At 34.0% G+C, this 24062-nt stretch overlaps 1 protein-coding gene across 1 annotated transcript; it reads right to left on the bottom strand.

Annotated features, from left to right (window-relative positions):
* Window positions 1–394: 394 nt before the first annotated feature.
* LOC110638961 (probable leucine-rich repeat receptor-like serine/threonine-protein kinase At3g14840) lies at window positions 395–16530 on the bottom strand. Its single transcript, XM_058145547.1, has 24 exons — window positions 16223–16530; window positions 15953–16127; window positions 13827–13898; window positions 13667–13735; window positions 13519–13590; window positions 13350–13421; window positions 13138–13209; window positions 12981–13052; window positions 12820–12891; window positions 12655–12729; window positions 12501–12572; window positions 12176–12247; window positions 11517–11582; window positions 10342–10395; window positions 10195–10230; window positions 9938–9978; window positions 8940–9343; window positions 8636–8831; window positions 3080–3226; window positions 2560–2678; window positions 2203–2413; window positions 1829–2066; window positions 1322–1478; window positions 395–1031 (listed from the first exon to the last, which is right to left on the bottom strand). The coding sequence occupies exons 1-24, from the start codon at window positions 16308–16310 to the stop codon at window positions 633–635; spliced, it is 3051 nt and encodes a 1016-aa protein (XP_058001530.1). The 5' UTR covers window positions 16311–16530; the 3' UTR covers window positions 395–632.
* Window positions 16531–24062: the final 7532 nt, after the last annotated feature.

Raw genomic sequence — 24062 nt, 5'->3', positions numbered from 1 at the left:
CAAAAATATTTATTTTTAATACTAAAAAATTAATCATATTATTATAAAATAAAAAATACATATTCAGAATTTTAAAAATAAAATAAAATTTTTACATATTTTCTACAATAATTTAACTTTTTTAATTATAAAATATATGAATAATTTTTTTATTCCTTTTAAATTAAAAAATCTTTTTCAATTATTTTTCAGTAAATACATTTTCAATGTTTTCTGATATTTTTCATGGAAAATGAAAACTATAATTTTCTTAGAAAATGGAAAATAAAAAACAGAAAACTGTTTTTCACAAGTAAACAACACCTGCAAATGTTGTACTGGAGATAACAATTGCATTTGCCGTAAACCTGAAAGCAACTGGTTTCTGAATATACAATTAGCATGATACACAGAATTACTGTAAAAAATTTTTCATAAGCACCATGAATACTCTTAACACAATGAAATTCCCACAATAAAAAAAAAAAAAGGGCAAAGGAAGGAAGATAAAAAAAGGGATGAGTTAGTGCACGAAACATTACACACTTGGGCTTGCTCTGCTATGCAGAGAGGCTGTTTCCTTGTAGACACTGTTGATAATTTTAACCATTGCTGTTTCCTTGTACACAATGTTCATAATTTTAACTATTTATCTAATTTCTCTTCTCCCAATAATCAGAATCCATAACGAGTGGATAAAGATCCTGAGCAGAAGTGGAAGATCCAGTCCAAGGTCCATCCAGTGACATACTTTGGGTCATGCTGGTACTTGTATCCTGGTCAATGCAGTGCTGAAAATGCTTCCTCATTGCTTCAATTCTCATCTCATTATGTGATTGTGAGACACTTGAATCCAAAACAAAATCTTGAATAGAGGCCTTGCCTTCCAACATACTTACCACTGAAGACATTGTAGGCCTAACTACTGGAGAGACACCAGTACATAGCAGAGCCACGTTGATCAATGTCATCACCTGTTCTTTGTTGTAGTTCTTCCCTAGTTTTGGATCAACAAGCTCCAATAAACTTCCTTTTTCTTTTAAAACAAGCGCCTGGAAAACATGTAGATAGATACAATTGAGGAATTCTTGCTGTCTTCATTCAATGAAGATATAAACAAAATGAAGTCAGGTTCACCAATATGATCAGGTTAACTTAAAATTAATAAAATTAAAATCTTGGCTAAAATTGAATAAAATTGAAAATGTGAACAAATTTGATTTTTTTAAATTTTTTTGTCATTATGCCAAATAATAATAATAATAATAATAATAATAATAATAATAATAATAATAATAATAATAATAATACTGGGGGACAATAATTGCTAGAGAAGTTTTACCCAATCAAGTAGATAAAAGCATTCCTCCTTCACATTCTGTCGGTAACTAGTGTTGCTCCTCCCACTAACAATTTCCAAGGCAACAACTCCAAAACTATACACATCTGCCTTATCGGTTAAATAACCTCGCATTGCATATTCAGGTGCCATATATCCACTGCAAAATAAAAATTATTAACACAAACTGACAAACATTCAATATCAGGCGTTGTTGTTATGCTAATAAAAGAGGCACAATTTCTATGTACAACAATGAGGGGTATTCAAGTAGTGATATGCACAAACAGCAGTAGTTATCCATTCAAGTTGCAATAGTATTATAGTAAACAATGTTTGAAACAGTCTAGATTTACTTAAATTGATGAGATTTTCAACAAACCAACACCACCACAACACCCCCCCCCCCCCCCCCCCCCCAACCCAAAATTTCCCGCTTTCACTTAAATGACATTGAACATGAAAAAAGAGGAGTGGTAATCATTGAAGGACATGAGGAAGCTAACTCACAAGGTTCCTGCAACTCGGGTACTTATGTGGGTATTCCCTTCTTCATCAAGTTTGGCCAGACCAAAATCAGATATCTTAGGATTTAAATTCTTATCAAGCAGCACATTAGTAGCTTTGATATCTCTGTGCACAATCTTCAACCTTGATTCTTCGTGAAGAAAGGCCAAACCTCTCGCTATACCAATGGAGATCTTGTGTCTTGTAGGCCACTCCAAATTCAACTGGCACCCTTCAGGACCTTTTAAATTATCAATTCTACCGTAAGTATAAAGATACTAACAAAATCACATGAATTTGTTAGATATGCTTGCATCATGTAAGTAGACATTTGGATATTCAAAGTAGCTAAGTTAATTATGTTTGTCAGCTTTTACCAAACAAAGCATGCGCAAGGCTGTTATTTTCCATAAACTCATACACCAGCAACAATTGATTTCCTTCAATACAACATCCATAGAGCTTTACAAGATGAGGGTGTTGGAGAGCAGAAATCATGCCAATCTCATTCACAAATTCGCGATTTCCCTGCTTGGATTTGGAGGAAAGTTGCTTCACAGCAATTATGGTGCCATCTGAAAGAAAGCCCTGCATTAAGCAAAAAAGTTTCAACTTTTTTCTTCAACCAACAACTCAAATAGAATACACACACACACACACACACACACAGACTTGCATTAAGGAAAAGTCACACACACAGCCTTGCATTAAGGAAAAGTAATTGTGTTGCATACCTTATAAACAGAACCAAAACCACCTTCTCCAATTTTATTAGCAGGATCAAAGTTGTTAGTAGCAGCTTTAATTTGTTTCAATGTAAATGAACCTGTTTGTATATCTAGGCCCCTTAGATCTGTTGAAGCAGCAAAATTTTCTCAGAAATGTATCATACGGAATTACAAAAATTTTCACATCCTTCGTAGAAATAGTAATGATTTCTTTTGTTATAAAAATAACAAAATAGTAATGATTTCTTTTGTTATAAAAATAACAACTTTGACTTTTAACTTAGCAGATTTATGCAGTAGTTGATATTACAGCAGCAGTAAACTATTGCAGTATCAAGTTTCAAACATATTTGGAACCATCAATTCATTGCATGAAGCTGAAGGGTGACCTAGTGTACAAAGCACCCCACACTTGTAGGCTCTGGGGAGAGTTATTGTATGCAACTTTACCACTAGCTGAAATGAAGTAAAAAATTCCACAGATATATCAACGCAAACAAATAAGTTGAAATTGAAAGAACAATACCTTGATCCATTTTATCCTTATGTCTTAAACAGCCTTTCCACCAGAGGACACCAAGAACCAGAATGATGATAGCTACTACAGCAACCACAATTCCAACCACGGTGCCTGCAGATATATTACTGCCACTTTCTGGAGGAGGTACAAAATCTACATGATGAAAGAATATGAAACCAATAGACAATTGAGGTTGCATCATTAGGGAAATTTTTCAACAATGCACCAGGCATAATGATCCAGAGAATATTAACTTCAGATTAACAAGAAAAAGGAACAATTTCACATTCCCTGGTTTTTGTGTTATTTAGGAGTTAAAAAAAAAATCGCAAGAAAACTCTTCTTATTCCTTTTAGGTTGAATCCTGACTAGTGCTTGTGACTGTAGCAGTAGCATGTCAGCCCTGCATTTCATATTCATGCAAAAATACTTGCCATATTCATCAACCATAATAGAAAATAAAATCTTTAGGTGTGACATTAAAATAAACATGAGATAAATAACTTATTTATCTCTCTTTCACACTTTTCTCTCTCTTTCTCTCTCCATTGCATGATAACGGAAAACAAAGAGTATGAAAAAGCAAGAAACAGTTACTTGTACACTAAAAAAAGTGTTATGGAAAGTCAATCACCATGTTATGGAGAGTCAATCACTATATTATTTCTCTGTATATTTTGTATTCTGTATTCCTATTTAGGATTTCTTATTTAGGATGTCTTCCTAATTAGTAGAACACAATTATAGGAACCAATTGTATATATATACCCATGTACAGATTAATTGAAATCAACGAGAATCATCTCTTTCTACATGGTATCAGAGCAAGTCATCAATCTAGGGTGACTATTTGTTTTCACTACCCAGCTCAGGAGAGAACTTGACCGCCGACTGGCCGTTTCAACCTCGATCAACATCGCCGGCGTCGTCTCAACCCCCTCATTCCACCACTGTGTGCTGTTGCCTGATCCAGTATAACCATTAAAGGACTTCTGAGGTTTGGCTCTCAGATCCTATTTTGGTATTTGATTGATTTGTGATTTTGGGTTATTTTGCTGCTATAAGCACTTTGGATTAGCGTTTCGGTTAGTTTTCTTTGTCTCAACAAATGGCAGACAATAAGAATGTTATTTCTGATGTGATTCCGGTGATGACTAAGATCACGGAACACAAACTTAATGGTTCGAATTACCTGGAGTGGAGTAAGACTGTTAGGGTCTATTTGCGTAGCATTGATAAGGATGATCACCTTACTAAAGATCCACCCACTGATGATACACGACAAACTTGGCTAAGGGAGGATGTTCGGTTGTTTTTGCAACTTCGGAACTCGATTCATAGTAAGGTAATTAGTTTAATTAATCACTGTGAATTTGTTAAGGAATTGATGGATTACTTAGATTTTCTGTATTCTGGTAAAGGGAATATCTCCCGTATTTATGATGTTTGTAAGGCATTCTACCGTGCTGAGAAAGAGGATAAGTCTCTCACGGCTTATTTTATGGATTTTAAACGGGTATATGAGGAACTTAATGTATTGTTGCCTTTTAGTCCTGATGTGAAAGTTCAGCAGGCCCAACGGAAGCAATCGGTCGTTATGAGTTTTCTTGCAGGCCTTCCTTCAGAGTATGAGACTGCTAAATCTCAGATCCTCTCCAGTTCTGAGATTTCCTCTTTGCATGAAACGTTCACACGGGTCCTTCGTATAGAGAGTACTCAATCTTCACAGCCTGCCAGTAGTGCTATTATTAGCCGTAATCCAAATGGACAACAGGGTAATAGAAGAGGAAGTAGAGGAGGAATTACGCATAATGTAAGTAATCAGAATGGAGAGGCTAGTTCTAATCAGACTCAAGAGGAGTCATTTGTTATTATTGCCATGAGCCCAGCCATACAAAATATAATTGTCCGCAACTTCAGAGAAAAACCAGCGATCACGGATGGCAAATATGGTAGCAGAGAATTCTCTGATTCTTCCTCCGAGAAAACTATTTTGGTATCTGCAGAGGATTTTGCACAATTTTTCCAAAGATTAGGCATCTCTAAAGCCTACCGCCTCTCACATCGCGATCACGAGTCGTAAATCCACTAGATGCCTTGTGTCTTAGTCATCCAAATGGGTTATTGATTCTGGTGTGACAGATCACATGACAGGTAATTCTAGTCTTCTATCTGCTTTTCAGTCTAATCTCACTTCCTCTACTATTACTTTAGCTGATGGTTCTACTTCTTGTGTCATGGGTTCTGGAACTACGAACCCGACTTCGTCAATTTCTTTGTCTTCTGTTTTGTGTCTACCAAAATTCTCTTTTAATCTACTTTCTGTTAGTAAACTTACTCGTACCTTAAATTGTTCTGTTTCCTTTTTCCGACCGGTGTTTGTTTCGTGATCTTACGACGGCGATTATTGGTAGAGGACGCGAGTCAGGTGGTCTCTACATTCTGGAAAATCATGTACCGCGGTCGCTTGTTTGCTCCAGTACCTTAACACCTCTTGAAGCTCATTGTAGATTGGGTCATTCTTCTTTGTCTACCATAAAGAAGCTGTGTCCTCAATTTCAGTCTTTATCAGTACTAGAATGTGAGTCGTGTCAGTTTGCAAAACATCATCGTTTGCCTTCTGTGTCTAGAGTCAATAAACGGGCTTCATCTCCTTTTGAGTTAGTTCATTCTGATATTTGGGATCCTTGTTCTGTTATATTTAAAACTGGATTTCGTTATTTTGTTACTTTTGTTGATGATTACTCCCGTGTTACCTGGTTATATTTAATGAAGAATCGTTCTGAGTTGTTTTCTATCTTTTGTGCCTTTTGTAATGAAATCAAAACTCAATTTAATATTTCTGTGCGCATATTAAAAAGTGACAATGCCAAAGAATACTTTTCAGCACAATTTCAGCCTTATATGACACAAAATGGCATTCTTCATCGCTTCTTCATGTGGATACCCCATCCCAAAATGGCGTGGCCGAAAGAAAAAATCGTCATCTTCTTGAGGTAACTCGTGCTCTTCTTTTTCAGATGAAAGTACTTAAACACTTTTGGGCGGATGCAGTTTCTACGGCATGTTTTTTGATCAATCGTATGCCGTCTTCTGTCCTTAATGGGGATATTCCTTATACTACTTTGTTTCCTACAAAATCTTTGTTCCCTATTGAACCCCGTATTTTTGTTGTACTGTTTTGTGCGTGATGTTCATCCACAAGTGTTACTAAATTGGATCCAAAATCTCTCAAATGTGTCTTCCTTGGGTACTCCGGCTCTAAAAGGGTACCGTTGTTTCTCTCCTACTCTTAATCGTTATCTTGTTTACGCAGATGTCACATTTTTGAGTCCACTCCATTTTTTCCTCCATCATCCGTGTATGAGAGTCGGGAGGAGGATGATCTCTCAATATATCTTGTCCAACCAATGTCTAGTCCTCTCCCACACTGTTCCTTCGTCTCTAGACCTACTCGACCTCCGTTGTTCATGTTTATTCCAGAGATTGGAGATTCCCGACTCGGATCCTCCACCGCTACTTCGTTCGGAGATCCTGCACTCATATCGATCATGATTCTGATCTAGACTTACCCATTGCTCTTCGTAAAGGTAAACGTTCATGTACTTACCCTATCTCTTCTTTTGTTTCTTATAATCAATTGTCTTTTTGTTCTCGGTGTTTTGTTACTTCTTTAGACTCTGTTCCTATCCCTAATACTGTTGATGAGGCCTTTGTCTCATCCTCCGGTGTGATGCTATGAAAGAGGAAATGGAGGCTTTAGATGCTAACGGTACATGGGAACTATTGCCTTGCCCACTGGTAAGAAAGCTATTGGTTGCAAATGGGTATATCTGATGAGGTAAATCCTGATGGTTCTGTGGCTAGGTTAAAAGCACGCCTTGTAGCAAAAGGATATGCTCAGACATATGGGGTTGATTACTCTGATACTTTTTCTCCTGTAGCTAAACTTACTTCTATTCGCTTGTTTATCTCTTTAGCAGCTACATATGATTGGCCCCTGCATCAATTGGATATCAAGAATGCTTTCCTTCATGGTGATTTTCAGGAGGAGGTATATATGGAGCAACCACCTGGGTTTATTGCTCAGGGGGAGTTGGGTAAAGTTTGTAGACTTCGAAAGTCTCTTTATGGCTTGAAACAAAGTCCTAGGGCATGGTTTGGGAGATTCAGTGAAGCAGTACAGGAATTTGGTATGCAAAAGAGTAAGTGTGATCACTCAGTATTTTATAGGCAATCTGAGGCTGGTCTAATTCTCTTGGTAGTCTATGTGGATGACATTGTCATCACTGGGAGTGACTCTGCGCAGTATTTCATCTCTTAAAACCTTCCTCCAAACTCAATTTCAGACCAAAGACTTGGGATTGTTAAAGTATTTCTTGGGTATCGAAGTTATGAGAAGTAAGAAGGGTATTTTCTTGTCTCAAAGAAAATATGTCCTCGATCTATTGACAGAGACAGGAAAATTAGGTGCTAAGCCTTGTAGCGCACCAATGACTCCAACTTTACAATTGTTAGCAGGGGATAGTGAGTTTTTTGAAGATCCAGAGAGATACAGGAGATTGGTAGGAAAATTAAACTACCTTACAGTCACTCGTCCTGACATTGCTTATGCCGTTAGTGTGGTAAGTCAGTTTATGTCTTCCCCAACTGTTGTTCATTGGGAAGCCTTGGAACAAATCTTGTGTTATCCAAGGCGCTCAGAAGAGGTTTGCTATATGGTAATCATGGGCATTTGAATGTTGAATGTTTTTGAGATCTTGGTAGGCTAGATCTAAGGTTGACAGGAGGTCAACTACTGGATATTGCGTTTTTATTGGAGGAAATTTGGTGTCTTGGAGAAGCAAGAAGCAGAGTGTAGTTTCTCGATCTAGTGCTGAATCCGAATACAGAGCCATGGCACAATCAGTATGTGAGGTAATGTGGATACTTCAATTACTAAATGAGACAGGTTTTAAGACCTCTCTGCCTGCGAAATTGTGGTGTGATAATCAAGCTGCTCTTCATATTGCTTCTAATCCGGTGTTTCATGAGCGAACCAAACATATTGAGATTGATTGTCACTTTATTCGTGAAAAGATTCAACAACAGATCATCTCAACAGGACACATCAAAACTGGAGAGCAGTTAGGAGATATTTTCACAAAAGCTCTGAATGGAGCTAGGATTGACTATATTTGTAACAAGTTGGGCATGATTAACATCTATGCTCCAACTTGAGGGGGAGTGTTATGGAAAGTCAATCACCATGTTATGGAAAGTCAATCACTATATTATTTCTCTGTATATTTTGTATTCTGTATTCCTATTTAGGATTTCTTATTTAGGATTTCTTCCTAATTAGTAGAACACAATTATAGGAACCAATTGTATATATATACTCATGTACAGATTAATTGAAATCAACGAGAATCATCTCTTTCTACAAAAAGGTTGTACAATCTTCACACTAGACTAGAGCATGTGGAAGCAGTCATTGTATCCTATAAGAATAAAATTTAAATATTTAAAGCATGTGGAACACAGATGCGCACTGGAAGCTCAAAAAAGCACTCAACTTACCAGGAGTGACCGAAATGGCTGATATTAGAGGACCATAAACTCCTCTAGAAGGCATACCAGTTGTCCCTTTTCCATCCCAATAAAAGCGTATCTCCAATGTATGACTTGTTACAATGGCTGTAAAATTTTTGATAATGGCCTTACCAACCCCACCTGCTTCATCCTCAATGTTAAAATCATTTTGCACAAGCTTTCCCTGCATTACAAGCAACAAAATTAAAAGGGCTCAAATTCAAGAAGAAATGATAAATGGATTTTGAACATTCATGTTATGCTAGAAGACAATTATCATGTAAGCAGTTACCTGAATGTAAATATCAAACAGGCGCCTACCAAGGCTGCTATATGTGTTGTCATCAGTAAACATTATCTCTGCAAAGTGGAGTCTAACTGTGTAGTTCCCATTTCCCATGCAGAAACCGTAATAAGTAAGAGAGAGTGGGGAAAGGCGTGCATCCATGTATAGCGCAGAAGCGCCTGCTGAGAGTTCAGTTGTGTTTGTCCAGGTGTAGGAATCCGTTGGACGGTCATCATCCATGAAATTTCCAGTGCTGCTGAATGCCCAGTTAGTTCTGCTTTGGTAGAATCTTGAAGGTCCAGCTGAGTCTACATCATCTTCATATGTAATTTCCTCTACATCACCTTCATATGTAATTTCCTTACTCATAGCTTCCTTCCCACCACAATTTATATGGAAGGAATAGAAATCTGGCACCAGAACAGAATGGATTGGTCATCATGAATTGGAAGAGGAACACAAATAATAATATTTTTTAAATACACTACTCAAATCACCAATCTATATATATATATATATATATGGAAAAATTAGAATATGATATATGTTCGATATCCTATTAGACTAGTTGGAACACATGATTTTAAACTGAACAAGGCTATCAAGTGCTTGCCCTTGTATCCAGTTGGTTATGGACTTGGCCTTTAATGTGTACTTTTGTAACACTTGTCTAATTATTACTGGACTACTGGTGAGATGCCAAGTGTAGATTTCCATTCAAATTATCAGCTTTGTGCATGCTAAGCTGATTCTCGATATGCCACAAAAATGCTCAAGGGAAAGAGTGGTTGGCTTAATGACAGAAAGAGCTAGAAACATAAGATGAAAGCATTTGTGAATGCAAAAGCATTCACGTCTTAAATGTTAACACTTTGGTGTTAAAGAACGAAAAGCACCAAGATAATTTTATACTTGTTATCTCTCAGACTTTTAGAACCAGTTTAAATGTATTAAAGGTTCCATACAAAAAAAAAATCTGCATCCAATTCATTAACTTGACTTACATTTTGGACAGCGGTAGCTTCTTAAGCATGAAACAGTGGTACTGCAGATTACAAAATGATGCAAGGTACAAAACAAGTCAGTATCATATTAGAGAATGAGTTACATGAAGAGATTAAACTGACAGTTATCAAACACATTGCTAGGAAGTAGATAAGCAAATAAGCATACGAAGCATAATAAACAATTTCATATATATATATATATATATATATATATATATATATATATATATATAAAGGAACAATAAAAGACTTACGAAACATTTCCCATTGAGGAGCTTCCAAATAAGTTTCTGTAGGAAGCAAGTAAAACATTTAGCTAGTATGCAGGGTAGCCTGGCAGAGGGCCATGCGCGCGAGTGTGTGCGAGAGAGAAAGAGAGAGAGAGTCAAATAAGTTCTTACACGGTCCGCTGTTGACATGAGCTTTCAATTGTGAAATTATTATAGGAAAGATCACTGCACAACAAATTTTTCTAGTGAGCTATGATCTTCTTGTTTACAGTAAAAGCATTTTTTTTTCCTTTTGGAGACATTAATTCATAAAATGTTCAACATGGGCACTAAGGAAATGATAAGCTGATTTCATATTTCGATAACAGTAGTGAACTTCAACCCTTCTGCAGTTTTCAGGATGTGCTGACAGGTACAAGTTGACTTTATGCTACTGCCCAAAATTACAATCCCAATACCAAATTTGGAACAGATAAAAAGGTGAATTAAAATAATAATTATTGATCTTTTCATCCCAGATATAACAGAGCTTGTGAACTATGAACTAAACATCATTTATATCTATATTGTTTTTTTAATATACTATAAGAATCTTAAATTTCCATGCTTGATTTTGAATGATGATGCCCTAATGGTTACTATACCATGTCCTTTGTTATACTCTCTGATTTCTGCAATTACTCATCCAATGCAAATACTCTAAAAGCCTCCTAAAGATTTTCTATTTTGTTTCCCAATATTTTAGGTTAGGGAAAAAAAATGTTATCATGGTTTATCATAATCATCAACTGCAAACAAACTCTTGTCTTGCAAGACAAATGGTAAGATTCATCTTATATATTTTCCGTTGTTCTTTAGGATCTTTTGTTAATTATGGAATTTGTTACTCTATGCATATGAAGTGTGTGAAAGGATTATAACCGAAGCAAAACTATTCTATTCTCAACTGTTGGCACTATAAATTGGACTCTAAATTTTACTCTTCTTATGTATAGCAAGAGAAATTGAAAAGGAAAACTACAATGCAAATCATGCTATTTTGATAACTAAAAGGATGAAGTTTTCATCTCATAGGATCTCCTATACTCGTTATTGTTGAACGCACTGTAAGTACATTATGAATAGCCATTCACATGTACAGCATACATAGAAAATGTCAGATGAAAATAGCAAAATGCATAAGTTATGATGTAACAATGCTCCACAGAATACAAAAAATAAGTGTGAGGACACCATATCTAATTTTGTTTTTCTTTCACCATAAGAATAATAGGTAGAATTCAGTATCATATTCATAGAACTGCATAAATAATAATAAAGATAGAAAATCAGGAAGAGTAACTTACACATTTTCTCCTTTTTCAAGCATCCAGTCAGGCACTGTTCCATTTAGTAGATTTCCGGTTAAGTATCTGAAAATAGTTAATGAGATTATTGAATGGTTCCTTATAGCACTGTGACAAAAGTATTTAAGAAGAAATTTAGATGATGAGTTTTAGAAAATAAAAAATGTTTTATATATGTCATTTTTTACTATAGGAGTTTTGTGTATCTCTAACTATTGGTGATCCCAAGACAAAGCCAAATGGAAAGACAGATAGGTTTCTTTTGTTCTATGGTACACATGTCCAGTCTCCCTACACATTTTGTTTTCAGGGTTGATACTGTTGCCATACGTAGATCAAAGAAAGGAGTACATATCATTATAACTTAAACGAAGGAATCTTCTTCCTGACGTGGAAAGAAGGAAAATTAGTAACTAAATCTCATTTGTAACCTTCCACCTTGACCTAAAAATGCAGTTGCTAGTGTAAACATTTTTGTTCCTCTTTATGCACACTGTTGGCCAACTAGTCCCCCCTCTGGCAGGATCTCTTTTTTGTTTTTTTGGACATCAATGTTAGAGGAAGAAAAGAATTTTTCAAAATATTGGCTTGCAAGACACCCCAGCATGTGCTCTTCAAACTAACGATAAGAACAAAAGTAGTTAAATTTAATTGCTTACATGTAATCTGTTTTTACTGCACCAGAAAGGCTGGGTGGAATTTCTCCTGTCAGTTTGTTAAAGCTGAGGTCTCTGCAGGAGAAGTTATAAGCAACAGCATTAAAAATTCTTCTGTGACTAAGGAACTATTTCATTTCCAAAAGAAGAAATGCTCAAATCAGTGTAAAACTTTAGTTTGTCACCATGAAACCTTCATGTCTATCAACATAATAAATTAGTTCCAAAATGCAAAATTTAAGAACTGGAGCAGTTTGAATAGTATGGGAAGGAAACATGCAGATTTGGATTTAAAGATAGAAAGAAAGGAAAGTTAATATTTACTAACAAGGTTTTCAATTTGGTCATTCCCCCAAGAAAGTCAGGTAGCTGTCCAAGAATATTGCAACTCCTCAGTATTCTGCAACACCAACATAAAGACAATTGTTGCAACACATAATTGCAAAACAAATATTACTTGATAAGAGAGCATTCAAACTCACAGAGTCTTCAGATTCTTCATATTACTCAATGGTGGAAATCGTGTTTCAGTTCCATTACTCAAGTCACTGATTCTCCTGCAGACCAATAATATACTTAATTAAGAACTAAAAATACCATCACATTGAAACTGATCACAAGTCATTGAATCTCAAGACTTGACTCACAAGTCGGTTATCTTTGCCAAAAGACCGATGCCAGATGGAATTGGCCCACCTAAACCGCTGCCCTGAATCACTCTGCCACCGTGAAATTTTGGTTCAGATAAATAATCAAACACATTATATACTATAAGACACTAAAATTGAAGCATAAGTAAAACTCTTACAGTTTTTCTAGATTAGTCCAATTCTGAATAAAATTAGGTATCGGGCCCGTGAACTGGCTATCACCAATTCGACTGCATTATGACAAAAAATTTGTAAATGCAAGTACGATTTAAGCTGTCTCATATACATAAATGAACTAATAAATCTGAAACTTACAAGTCTTTCAATGTGGTTAGGTTTGCAAAAGTGGCAGGCAACTGCCCAGTAAAATTATTGGAGGCAAGCAGCCTAGAACAACATCAAAGAAGACAAAATATAAACCAAACGATTATTCTATCTGAATATGTTAGAAAAGAAAGTTCATCAAAATTGTAAGAAGAAATCCCATGTCGCTAAAACTTATTAGAAAAAAATTTGAAGGGTCTCACATTCTCTCTATGCGGTTTAAACTTCCAAGCTCTCGAGGCAATCCTCCAGAAAGTTGATTGCACTCCACAGTTCTGTATACAAATTCATTTTTCAATCAACTTAACCTAAAATTATCACATTTCAAAAAAATAAAAAAAAAATAATAATACAGGCAAGAGGGGAACTTACAGATTTGCAAGAGTGCTGATGTTTCCAATTTCTTTTGGAATTGGACCCGTTAACCGATTTCCCAGAAGAGAGCTACAGACCATACCCATTTTTCAGTTTGAAGAAGAAGAAGAAAAAGAAGAAATAGAGATAGAGAAAGAGAAGATACATGTTGACCAATTGCATGGAACCCCATTGTGGAGGGATTGTACCGTTAAGGTAGTTACGAGAGAGGTCACTGCATGAAGAAGAACAAAAGTACAGTTTGGGTTAAGTTTAAAAGGGTATTTATTTATCAATATTTTAATAATTTAAAGGCAAATTCTTACATTTCTTGGAGGAAAGGAAGCCTGCCCAAGTCTTTTGGGAGAGTGCCTGGGAGATTCTGAGACTTCAGAACTCTGTGCTTTAACACAGTTTAAGCTTCTTAGCATTGCTTGACCGAAGTAATAGTAATTAAACATACAAATAAATAATATAAAAATTGAAAATAAAGAACTCTGTGATGGAGAGTTGCTGTCATGAAAGATACTGTCTGCTCCATTCCAAATAAATTTTGCAAAATCAATATATATTTTTCCTTAATATATTTTTTGAATAATTTTTATATATTATGATCTATTTTATTAATTATTTTACTTTTTTTCAACTAATGAATGGCATAAGTGTTATTTGATATGTTAAAAACAACAAAATTCTTAAATTGAAAGGGTTTTGGAATACTTGAATTTGAAGTGTTATAATTTTTAATACAGAATTAGGTTGAGGTTAATTTTATAATTATCCTTATTTATTAATTATAGAATTTATTTTAAATGCTTGTTAGTTTCTAATTATATTATTTAAAAAAATTTAGTAATAATATTAAATTAATTTTTTAGATAATTTTGATAAATAAAATAAAAATTGTTAAATTCATAAGTTCACTCATGAATTTAAAAAAATAAATTTATGACATCTCAAATTTTTAAAATATTTCATGATAGAACTTTATACAAGTATATTTTAATTTTAATAAATATAAAATTAAGATATTTTTTAAATTTTAATAAATAATTTATTATATTAAAAATTGAAATGTGTTATAAGTTTAAAGTGTCATAATATATATATATATATATATATATATATATATATATATATATATATATATATATATATATATATATATAAAGTTTACATATGAAATGGTATATTGGTCCACAAAAATTAAAGAAAACCAATGAGTCAAGATGGTGTCCTACTGTTCTGCTGTCCCACCTACCATTGCGCATTTACAGCAAAGCTATGTTCATCTTGTTTTTCCAAAGATTCTTGAGAAAGAAAGAAAAAAAAAAAAAGAAATAATTTCATATTGAAAATTTCTATCATAATTTTATTTTTTATAAAATAAATTTAATTTAACAATAAAAAGTAAATTAAAAGTATATATATATATATATATATATACACGTGAATGTAAGATTTGAATATAAGATTTGTTACATCGACACTTATATAGATATGTATTAAAAAAATAATGAGAAAATAATTGTGATATTCTTGTGGTCCCTCTCCATACGCAATTGATTCGCATGATCTCATTATAGATATAAAATTGCCTATTATTATAATTCAAAACTCAACGCTCTTCCCTATTCATATGTATTATAGACTATATTTAATAAATAGTAATATAATATAATTTTTTTTATAGAAAATTTTTATAATTTTTAGTTTATTTTCTTAATACTCAGTAATATAATTATTTTCATATAATTTTTATTAAAATTTTTATAAATTATACTTATTCAAATTTTTTTATTTAAATTTAATTTATTATAAATTTAAAATATAAAATATATATTAAAATTTTTTCAAAAATAATTAACAAATGGTACCGACATCAGCAGCCGGACATTAAATGCCCTGTCATTGTATATACGTGAATTGATCTTTAATTTGGCAGAGCTGGAGCCTACTTGTGTATAAACAAGCAGAACTTTTGGACTGTTATGACCATGGATAGACCCATCTAGTTCGAGCTCAGCCATGTGTTGCTGATTATTACAATTAATATTATTTTATTTTTAATAATTAAATTATTTTTTTTCTTTTCTAATTATTTAAAAAATAAACAAATTTATAATCAATCTTTTTATTTTTATTATTGATCTCTTAGAATTGGTTGTTAATCCATTTAATCGATTTAAAAATAAATTTAATTGAATTAGTAAATCAATACTTAGTGATTCATGGTTGAGTTTGATTTTAGAAATACAAGTTTGAACAAATATGTTTGAAACTTCAATGAATTATTAGAAGAATTAATGTATGCTTTTATTTTTTAATATAAAATTTAATGGGGTTTTGCAATATCTTCTGAAAGAAAGACTTCATGGGTACTTGAAGCTTCTTGAGATACTAGCTAGTGATTATACTTGTGAGAGAGAGAGAGAGAGAGAGAGAGAGTTACATGCTAATGATGTGGCAGATGGTGGCATCGGAGAAGGAACAATTACAGGTAACAGCATTTTCTGAGCCCTTCACTGGATTTGGATCTGCCCATCCTGATTCACCAGAGCATGGATCAACGCTAAAGTTCCAATCTGTCTTCCCCAGTGTCTTGGCTATGTCACGTAGAGCTTCCACTGCAAAACAAACCAACCAAAATCCAACCCTATTAACCACAACCAAACCTATTAAGCTACATACAAAAGCAAAGCAAAGCCATATGTATATATACCTTCATCATTTGGTAATCTAGTAGCTCCAAAAGCTAAAGTTGCGAGGCAAAAGACACTGGCAATAAATGGTGCAGAGATGAAGAACATGTTTGAAGATGATGAAATTAGGATTCAATGACCTTCGCATTTATCTCAATAACGCCTGAAAGGATGTAGTATGGAGAGAAGAGAAGACAGTGAATGATGGGCTGCATTTAGAGACAGGGATAGGACTAGACTTCAATGAGAGAGCAGTACAAAGAGGAAGTCAACATTTTTTTTTTGTTTTTTCTTTAGTGATATATAAAGAATTTTAAATACTGCTTATGGAAATGTGAGTGTGACAATATTATTATATAATTTGAAATTTTTATTATAGAGTTAGAGTTGCGTGATATAATAACCTACTAATAACGGAGAATGATTGATTGAGATTAGATCCATCATTTACCTGTAAATTTACACTAAATATTTTTTTTTTCATAAGGGTGTTTTTTATGTTTGTTTTACGAATCACATAATATTAATTTCTCTAGAGTTCGTATTTGGCTCTTTTAATTCTCCTTTTGAGAGCACACACCCAATACTTATTTATTAAATCAAAAAATTTTACAACTTAAAAAGTGAAGAAATGTTAAGACTACGTTTGTTATAATATAATATAATTAAATATGTAATAAAATTGATATTGTCACAGAAATCTTCACTTTTATGGATTTGCAAAATATGAAAGTGTAACATTTCTAATTTTTAAATAATTATTATATATATATATATATATATATATATATATATATATATATATATATATATATATATTATTCTAACATTGGTATTGTGGACTTTGCGTATGTATTTTCATTTTGTGAAAATTCGATCATCGCCCAGATCTGTAATTTCGGACCGAGCAGCTAAGCTGCTGGAACCATTTTAGAACCGAGTCAAGATTATAGGTTACCCTACTGTTTTCAGACGTTCTGGACACGTTTCAATTGTCAGATTCGACATAGGTAAACTCGAACTCCACATTACTCAATTTTTACCTTGTATTGGGTTAGAATAAAATTTATAAAATATTCGTGGATGAAAAGAAAATTACGATTCTTATTGCAATAGCCTTATAATATTGTTAAGAACCGCGGGGCAGGTTTATAGAATTTTTAAAGTTAGTTTGGATAGTTTTTGAAAAATATTTTTGAAATCTTACAATTGAGTTGTCTGTTATTGTGATTATTGCTTGGTTTGGATGGGCCCAGGAGGGGCTATATGATGTGATTGAGTTGTGGGTGTGTGATTTGTGGATATAGAAGTGCGTTTAAGCCCTTTTGCAGGTTGGGTAGGTCCTAGGTATAGGGGAGACTCTGCCGGATTTTCAGCACGACTTAGGACATCTTTGGTCTTTTCTAAACTTGTATTGAGTCAAATATATTAAATAATTGCAATGAAATTGTCAAGTGAGCCGGGACAGCCTTCCTCCTCTGCCCAGCCACCGCAGTGATCTCGGTTCAAGTTTGTGAGTAAAATATTAATTTTAATTATAATTTCGATATTATTATATGTTCAAACATGCCCATGCATCACTTATAAATATGTATCTATGTAGTTAAATACTAGGCACGTTTTATATTGCATTCATAATTATTGAAGTGCCATAGATGTTGTTTGTGATAATTTGGAGCAGTGTATGTGCATGGCGTGCGTGTGGTATGGTATTGGATATGGACAGGATGGGTAGACATGGCTTGAGAGACACTCGCTAGGACTAGGTCCTTCGGGGTAGACACGGCTTGAGAGAAACTCACTGGGACCCCGCATTTGGTTTATTAAGCGAAAGTCCGGCTTGAGAGACACTCGCTCGCAGAGGTTGGATTAAGAGGGCTTTATAGGGGATCAGCTCCCATATATGTATTGTTTGACAGTGTTGGGTATGTGAGTGCTCTAAATTGCCTTTTTGCTGTTATGATATAAAAACTATGACGATGTTGCATTTCACTCCACAGGGTGCATTAGCTTTAGATAGCTATAGAGATTATGATTAAAATTGATATTTTACTCTCTGAGTTGAACGCTCACTCCTGTTCATCTATTTTTCCAGGCTACAGAAGAATTATTTATTGTGGCTAACCTGCTCTTCTTCTTCGCAGGTCCATTAATAGTATTTAATGTATTTTGTACAATTGAGTTAAATTTTAGACTCCGCATGTGTTAGAAGCACTTATTTTTATTTTGGGCCTGTATTATAAAAGTTATGTTGGACTTGTAAAATTATTAACTGTATGCATGATGGGATTGGATGAGAAAGCTGAGCTCCCATTTGAGTTATGACATTTTGATTATGTGGAGGGTGAGCTGAGCTCCCCAATTTATTAAATATTGTATTTACAGGTCGGGCGAGTCAAAAACTCCCCGTTAAATGGTCCATTTTATGGCCGGACTTTGTCCTATTGAATTCTTGAAATTAGGCTCAAATGGGCATTAGAGTTGGGTTGAGGAATAGTTAGGCTTACTACGGGCCTGGGGGGCATTAGGCTGGCCCAGGTCCTAATGCCAGTCCAGCCCATAAGTTGGGTTATGACAAATGTGGTATCAGAGCTTAGGCTTTAGATTCATGGGAAATGATAATGTTCTGCTAATGTTCTGATAGGTAAGTTGAGAAAGGGGATACAAAAAGAATTTTATATGGTTAATTACAAGTGTTACGTAATGTGAAGAATGTGCTGGTAGGAGTTAATCGTAAAGTTAGAATTCTTGAAGTAATGGAACTAGTAATCATGATAAGACTAAGAAAAAAAAAAGTTAAAGTTGATGATGGGATGGACATCCTTGAAAGAAAAGATGTAAGGGTGAGATAGGACTAAGATTAAGGAATAAGTACAGCATGTTGAAAAGATATCAACGATAGCAGAAATAGGAAAAAAAAGTAGATAAGATTCAAAGAACAGGAAGAAAGCTCAGTAGAGCTAGTTATAATGAGGAGGATAAGAAGGAATAGGTATGCTAGGAACACACTAAGAGATGTTTGAAACAAGTTATTATGAGATGATAGATTAAAGGAGTAGCAGAGCCTCGATCTAAGTGCCAATGTGTCAGAAGTAGGCCACATACTAAAAAGCTTTAAGAAGAAGTCTAGATATTTCCATTCCAGAGAAGGAGTGAGAAACGATAAAGTTGCATTAACTGGGTTGTCAGGGAATACAAATACATTTGTCCTATAAGAGAAGAGACCCAGTTCACTTTTCAATATTGATAAGTGGTGTAGGGTATGCTTGACACTTGGATGGAGCTCTACATAACTAGTTACATAAGATGGACAGGAGCTGGTCTAAGAACCTTAGTAATGACACAAAAAATATTGAAAATTTAAAGTATTATGAGAGTGAGAAGATTTATAAGTATTGACCATTGAGGTCATAGGACAAGTAAAGGTTTCGAAAGAGATGTATATGATAGGTGCTACAGGAAAGCATTTCATAGGATACTATAGGGTAAGGAACATAAGTCATATTTTTGGGGACCAGAGATTATTGAAACAAAGGAATGAGGACTGAAGTCACCAAGAGACACGTTAGGGCGTAATAAAAGTGAGGTAAGCGCCAAAGTTGATTAAATTTATCAGATATCAAGTTGAGAGTAGTGGAGTTATAATGAGTACTAGAGATGACAAAAAAAAAAAAAAAAAGAGAGGGGTAAACGAGTAGTCAGATGTGATGGTTTAGACTCAGAAGGGGGATGGTAGCTGGTATACTACGACAGGGGCAGATAGACAAAAAAAAAAAAAAAAAAATTTAACCATCCATGCAGATCCAAGGCAGAAAGATGTAAAATTTACAATGGGTGACTATGTTTTTGAAGGTTTCTCCTATAAAAAGGGTTATGAGATTTGAAAAGAAAAGGCAAATTAGCACTCTTTTATATAGGACCTTTTAATATCATGGACAGAGTGGGAGCAGTTGCCTATCAGTTAGAGTTGCCACCAAACCTTTCTCATGTCCACCCAGTATTTCACATTTTCATGCTTAGAAAGTATGTTCCCGATCCTTCTCATGTGCTGTGACCAGACACAGTGGAGTTAAATGAGAATTTAAGATTTGAGAAGCAACTAGTAGCTATAGTAGACTATCAGATGAGACAACTTTGGTCAAAGCAAATCCCTATGATTAGTCCTGTGGAGGAGTTAATCTATGAAGGAATGCACTTGAAAGTTAGAGCGGGATATGCGTAGCAAGTACTCATAAGTTTGATATGCAACTATGTGTCATTGTTTTGCCTTGTGTAAAATTCGAGGACGAATTTTCTATAAGGGGGGGGAAGAATGTAACATCCCTAATTTTCAAATAATAATAATAATAATTATTATTATTATTATATATATATATATATATATATATATATATATATATATATATATATATATTATTCTAACCCTGGTATTGTGGACTTTGTGTGTGTACTTTCATTTCATGGAAATTCGATCATCGCTCGGATCTGTAATTTCGGGCCGAGCAGATAAGCTGTTGGAACCATTTTAGAACCGGGTCAAGATTATAGGCTACCCCACTGTTTTCAGACGTTCTGGACGCGTTCCAGTTTTCAGATTCGGCATAGGTAAATTCGAACTCTACATTACTCAATTTTTGCCTTGTACTGTGTTAGAATAAAATTTATAAAATATTCGTGGATGATAAGAAAATTACGATTCTTATTGCAATAGCCTTATAATATTGTTAAGGACCGCAGGACAGGTTTATAGAATTTTTAAAGTTAGTTTGGATAGTTTTTGAAAAATATTAGTTTTGAAGTCTTATAATTGAGTTGTCTAATGTTGTGATTATTGCTTGGTTTGGATTGGCCCAGAAGGGGCTATGTAATGTGATTGAGTTGTGGGTGTGTGGTTTGTGGATATAGAAGTGCGTTTTAAGCTCTTTTGCAGGTTGGGTAGGTCCTAGATATAGGGGAGACTTTGTCGGATTTTCGGCACGACTTAGGACATCTTTGGTCTTTTCTAAACTTGTATTGAGTCAAATATATTAAATAATTGCAATGAAATTGTCAGGTGAGCTGGGATAGCCTTCCTCCTCTGCCCAGCTACCACAGTGACCTCGGTTCAAGTTTGTGAGTAAAATATTAATTTTAATTATAATTTCGATATTATTATATGTTCAAGCATGCCCATGCATCACTTATAAATATATATCTATATAGTTAAACACTAGGCACATTTTATATTGCATTCATAATTGTTGAAGTGCCATGGATGTTGTTTGTGGTAATTTGGAGCAATATGTGTGTGTGGCGTGCGTTTGGTATGGTATTGGATATGGACAGGATGGGGAGACACTCGTTGAAACCCGGTCCTTCGGGGTAGATACGGCTTGAGAGACACTCGCTGGGACCCCGCATTTGGTTATTAAGCGAAAGTCTGGCTTGAGAGACACTCGCTGGCAGAGGTTGGATTAAGAGGGCTATATAGGGAATCAGCTCCCAGTATAGGGAATCAACTCCCATATATGTATTGTTTGACAATGTTGGATGTGTGTGTGCTCCAAATTGCCTTTTTGCTGTTATGATATGAAAACTATGACGATGTTGCATTTCACTTCACAGGGTGCATTAGTTTTAGATAGTTATAGATATTATGGTTAAAATTGATATTTTACTCTCTGAGTCGAACGCTCACTCATGTTCATCTATTTTTCCAGGCTATAGGAGGATTAATTGTTGTGGCTAACCTGCTCTTCTTCTTCGCAGGTCCATTAATAGTATTTAATGTATTTTGTACAATTGAGTTAAATTTTAGACTTCGCATATGTTAGAAGCACTTATTTTTATTTTGGGCCAGTATTATAAAAGTTATGTTGGACCTGTAAAATTATTAACTGTATGCATGATGGGATTGGATGAGGGAGCTGAGCTCCCATTTGAGTTATGACATTTTGATTATGTGAAGGGTGAGCTGAGCTCCCCAATTTATTATATATTGTGTTTATAGGTCAGGTAAGTCAAAAACTCTCCGTTAAATAGTCTATTTTATGGTTAGACTCTGTCCGATTGAATTCTTGAAATTGGGCCCAAATGGACATTAGAGTTGGATTGAGGAATAATTAAGCTTACTACGGGCCTCGGAGCTTTAGGCTGACCCAGGTCCTAGTGCCGGTCTGGCCCATAAGTTGGGTTGTGACAGAAAGTAATAGGTGGATTAGTTAACCACTGCTCCAATACCTAAGCTAATATTAAGAATTTGAAAAAAAGAATAAGGTTGAGAAAATAATGATTAGAACCTTTGTACTTATTAATCCTCATACATACTCCCATTGGGATTAGGAGTGTTGAGTTATGATAAAGGCTGATCTCTTAATATTTCGAAGTCCTGTATTTAATAGAAGGAAGTTTCCCATGTTCGAGTGTCCTTAGGTATGTTCTTAGTTTTGTTGGGCAAGTGCCCTTATTCCTGCTGAATAAGCGAACGCCCCATGATCTTGACTCACGGACGAAAGTCCTTATACTGATTGGAAGGGCGTGCGCCCGATGGACGAGTGAGATTTAAGTTAGTAGCATCAAGAATTAAAGTTAAAATGTAATGCAATGAACTTTTGGAAAAAAAATATAAAAAGTTACAATCTCATATTCTTTTATATGTTGACGAAATATAATTAAATTAGCAATAAAATTTTAATATAATTAATGGAGAATGATTGATAGAGATGAGATCCATCATGTACCATGACTTTAAACTAGAGAATTATACAATTTAAGAAGTGAAGTGACAGTAAATGATATATTACTCATGTTGACGAAGATATGCAAGTATAATTGGATTAATTATAATTTAGGGTTTGTAATTTAATATTATTAATAGCCATGAATAAGGAGGCGTACTTTTGTTTCAATAAAATTATCTCAGGAAGAGGATACTGGTAATAAATTAAAACTTATGTATTTTCTTAAAAATTTAATAAATAAATCTTTATCTTATTTCAAGATTTTTTTCCAAACAGTATTTTTCAAATAAAATATAAAAAATTAAGAAAAATATGTTCAAAGGATAATTTTTTTAGAAAATTTTATTTTCAAGAAAATTATTTTTAAAAATTATAAAAAATTGTCAAGAACCACCTGAAAATTATTTAAAAATTTCACCATCGAGGATGCATATTTAAAAGAGGGTTAAATTTTTTTAAAACAAACAAATTCTTCTTTGAAATCTTTTATGGGAAAAACTTTTAGACTAAAATAGTTTTTTTTTTTGGGAAACTTTTCTTTGGGAAAGTTCTTTCTCTGAATTATTTTTACAAATTATTGGAAAATTAATTTTTTTATTTTTATTACTAAGGAAATTTTTTGAAAATTTACAATATTTTAAATGTTGTACTTCTTTAATTAACAGAAAGATATCTATAAAAAACAAATGGAGAGATTAAAATATCAATAAAATCAAATATTAATTATTGTTGTGCATTGCAAAAGCGTATAAACTGCAAAGAAATAAAGTAAATACATAAAATACCAATATTTACGTGATTCACCCTCTTAACATAGGGGTTACATCTATGGACTTGCCATCTTCCACTATCATTAATAAATAAATTATCATTACAAGCTTATAATTATACTACCCATCAACTCAATTACACCCAAAAAAATTCATACTATATAATTTCTCATAGTAAATATATTAATTAGTCCCTCTCAGTTTTGTCTAAACATAACCCAATATATTTACTATTATAACACTACACCACAAATGGTGCCTTCAACTATATAGGAGATGGCCCTCTCATCAATGAACAAGAATTCCTTTCTTTTGTGTCACGACCTAACCTATGGGCCGGACTGGCACTAGGATTTGAGCCAGCCTAAAGC

Source organism: Hevea brasiliensis, chromosome 4, assembly GCF_030052815.1.
Source record: "Hevea brasiliensis isolate MT/VB/25A 57/8 chromosome 4, ASM3005281v1, whole genome shotgun sequence".
Classification (NCBI taxonomy): Eukaryota; Viridiplantae; Streptophyta; class Magnoliopsida; order Malpighiales; family Euphorbiaceae; genus Hevea; species Hevea brasiliensis.
The sequence above is the reverse complement of the archived record's forward strand: the minus strand, read 5'-3'. Positions and strand labels throughout refer to the sequence as shown.

What these genes read in the sequence shown, in the direction of transcription:
- LOC110638961 (XM_058145547.1), bottom strand. Translation starts at nt 16,310, where the DNA reads ATGTTCTTCATCTCTGCACCATTTATTGCCAGTGTCTTTTGCCTCGCA. An exon ending in ATCAGCACTCTTGCAAATCT is followed by an intron (nt 13,422 to 13,518) that starts GTAAGTTCCCCT and finishes ATTTGTATACAG; the next exon opens with AACTGTGGAGTGCAATCAAC. An exon ending in AAGCTACCGCTGTCCAAAAT is followed by an intron (nt 9,344 to 9,937) that starts GTAAGTCAAGTT and finishes TTCTGGTGCCAG; the next exon opens with ATTTCTATTCCTTCCATATA.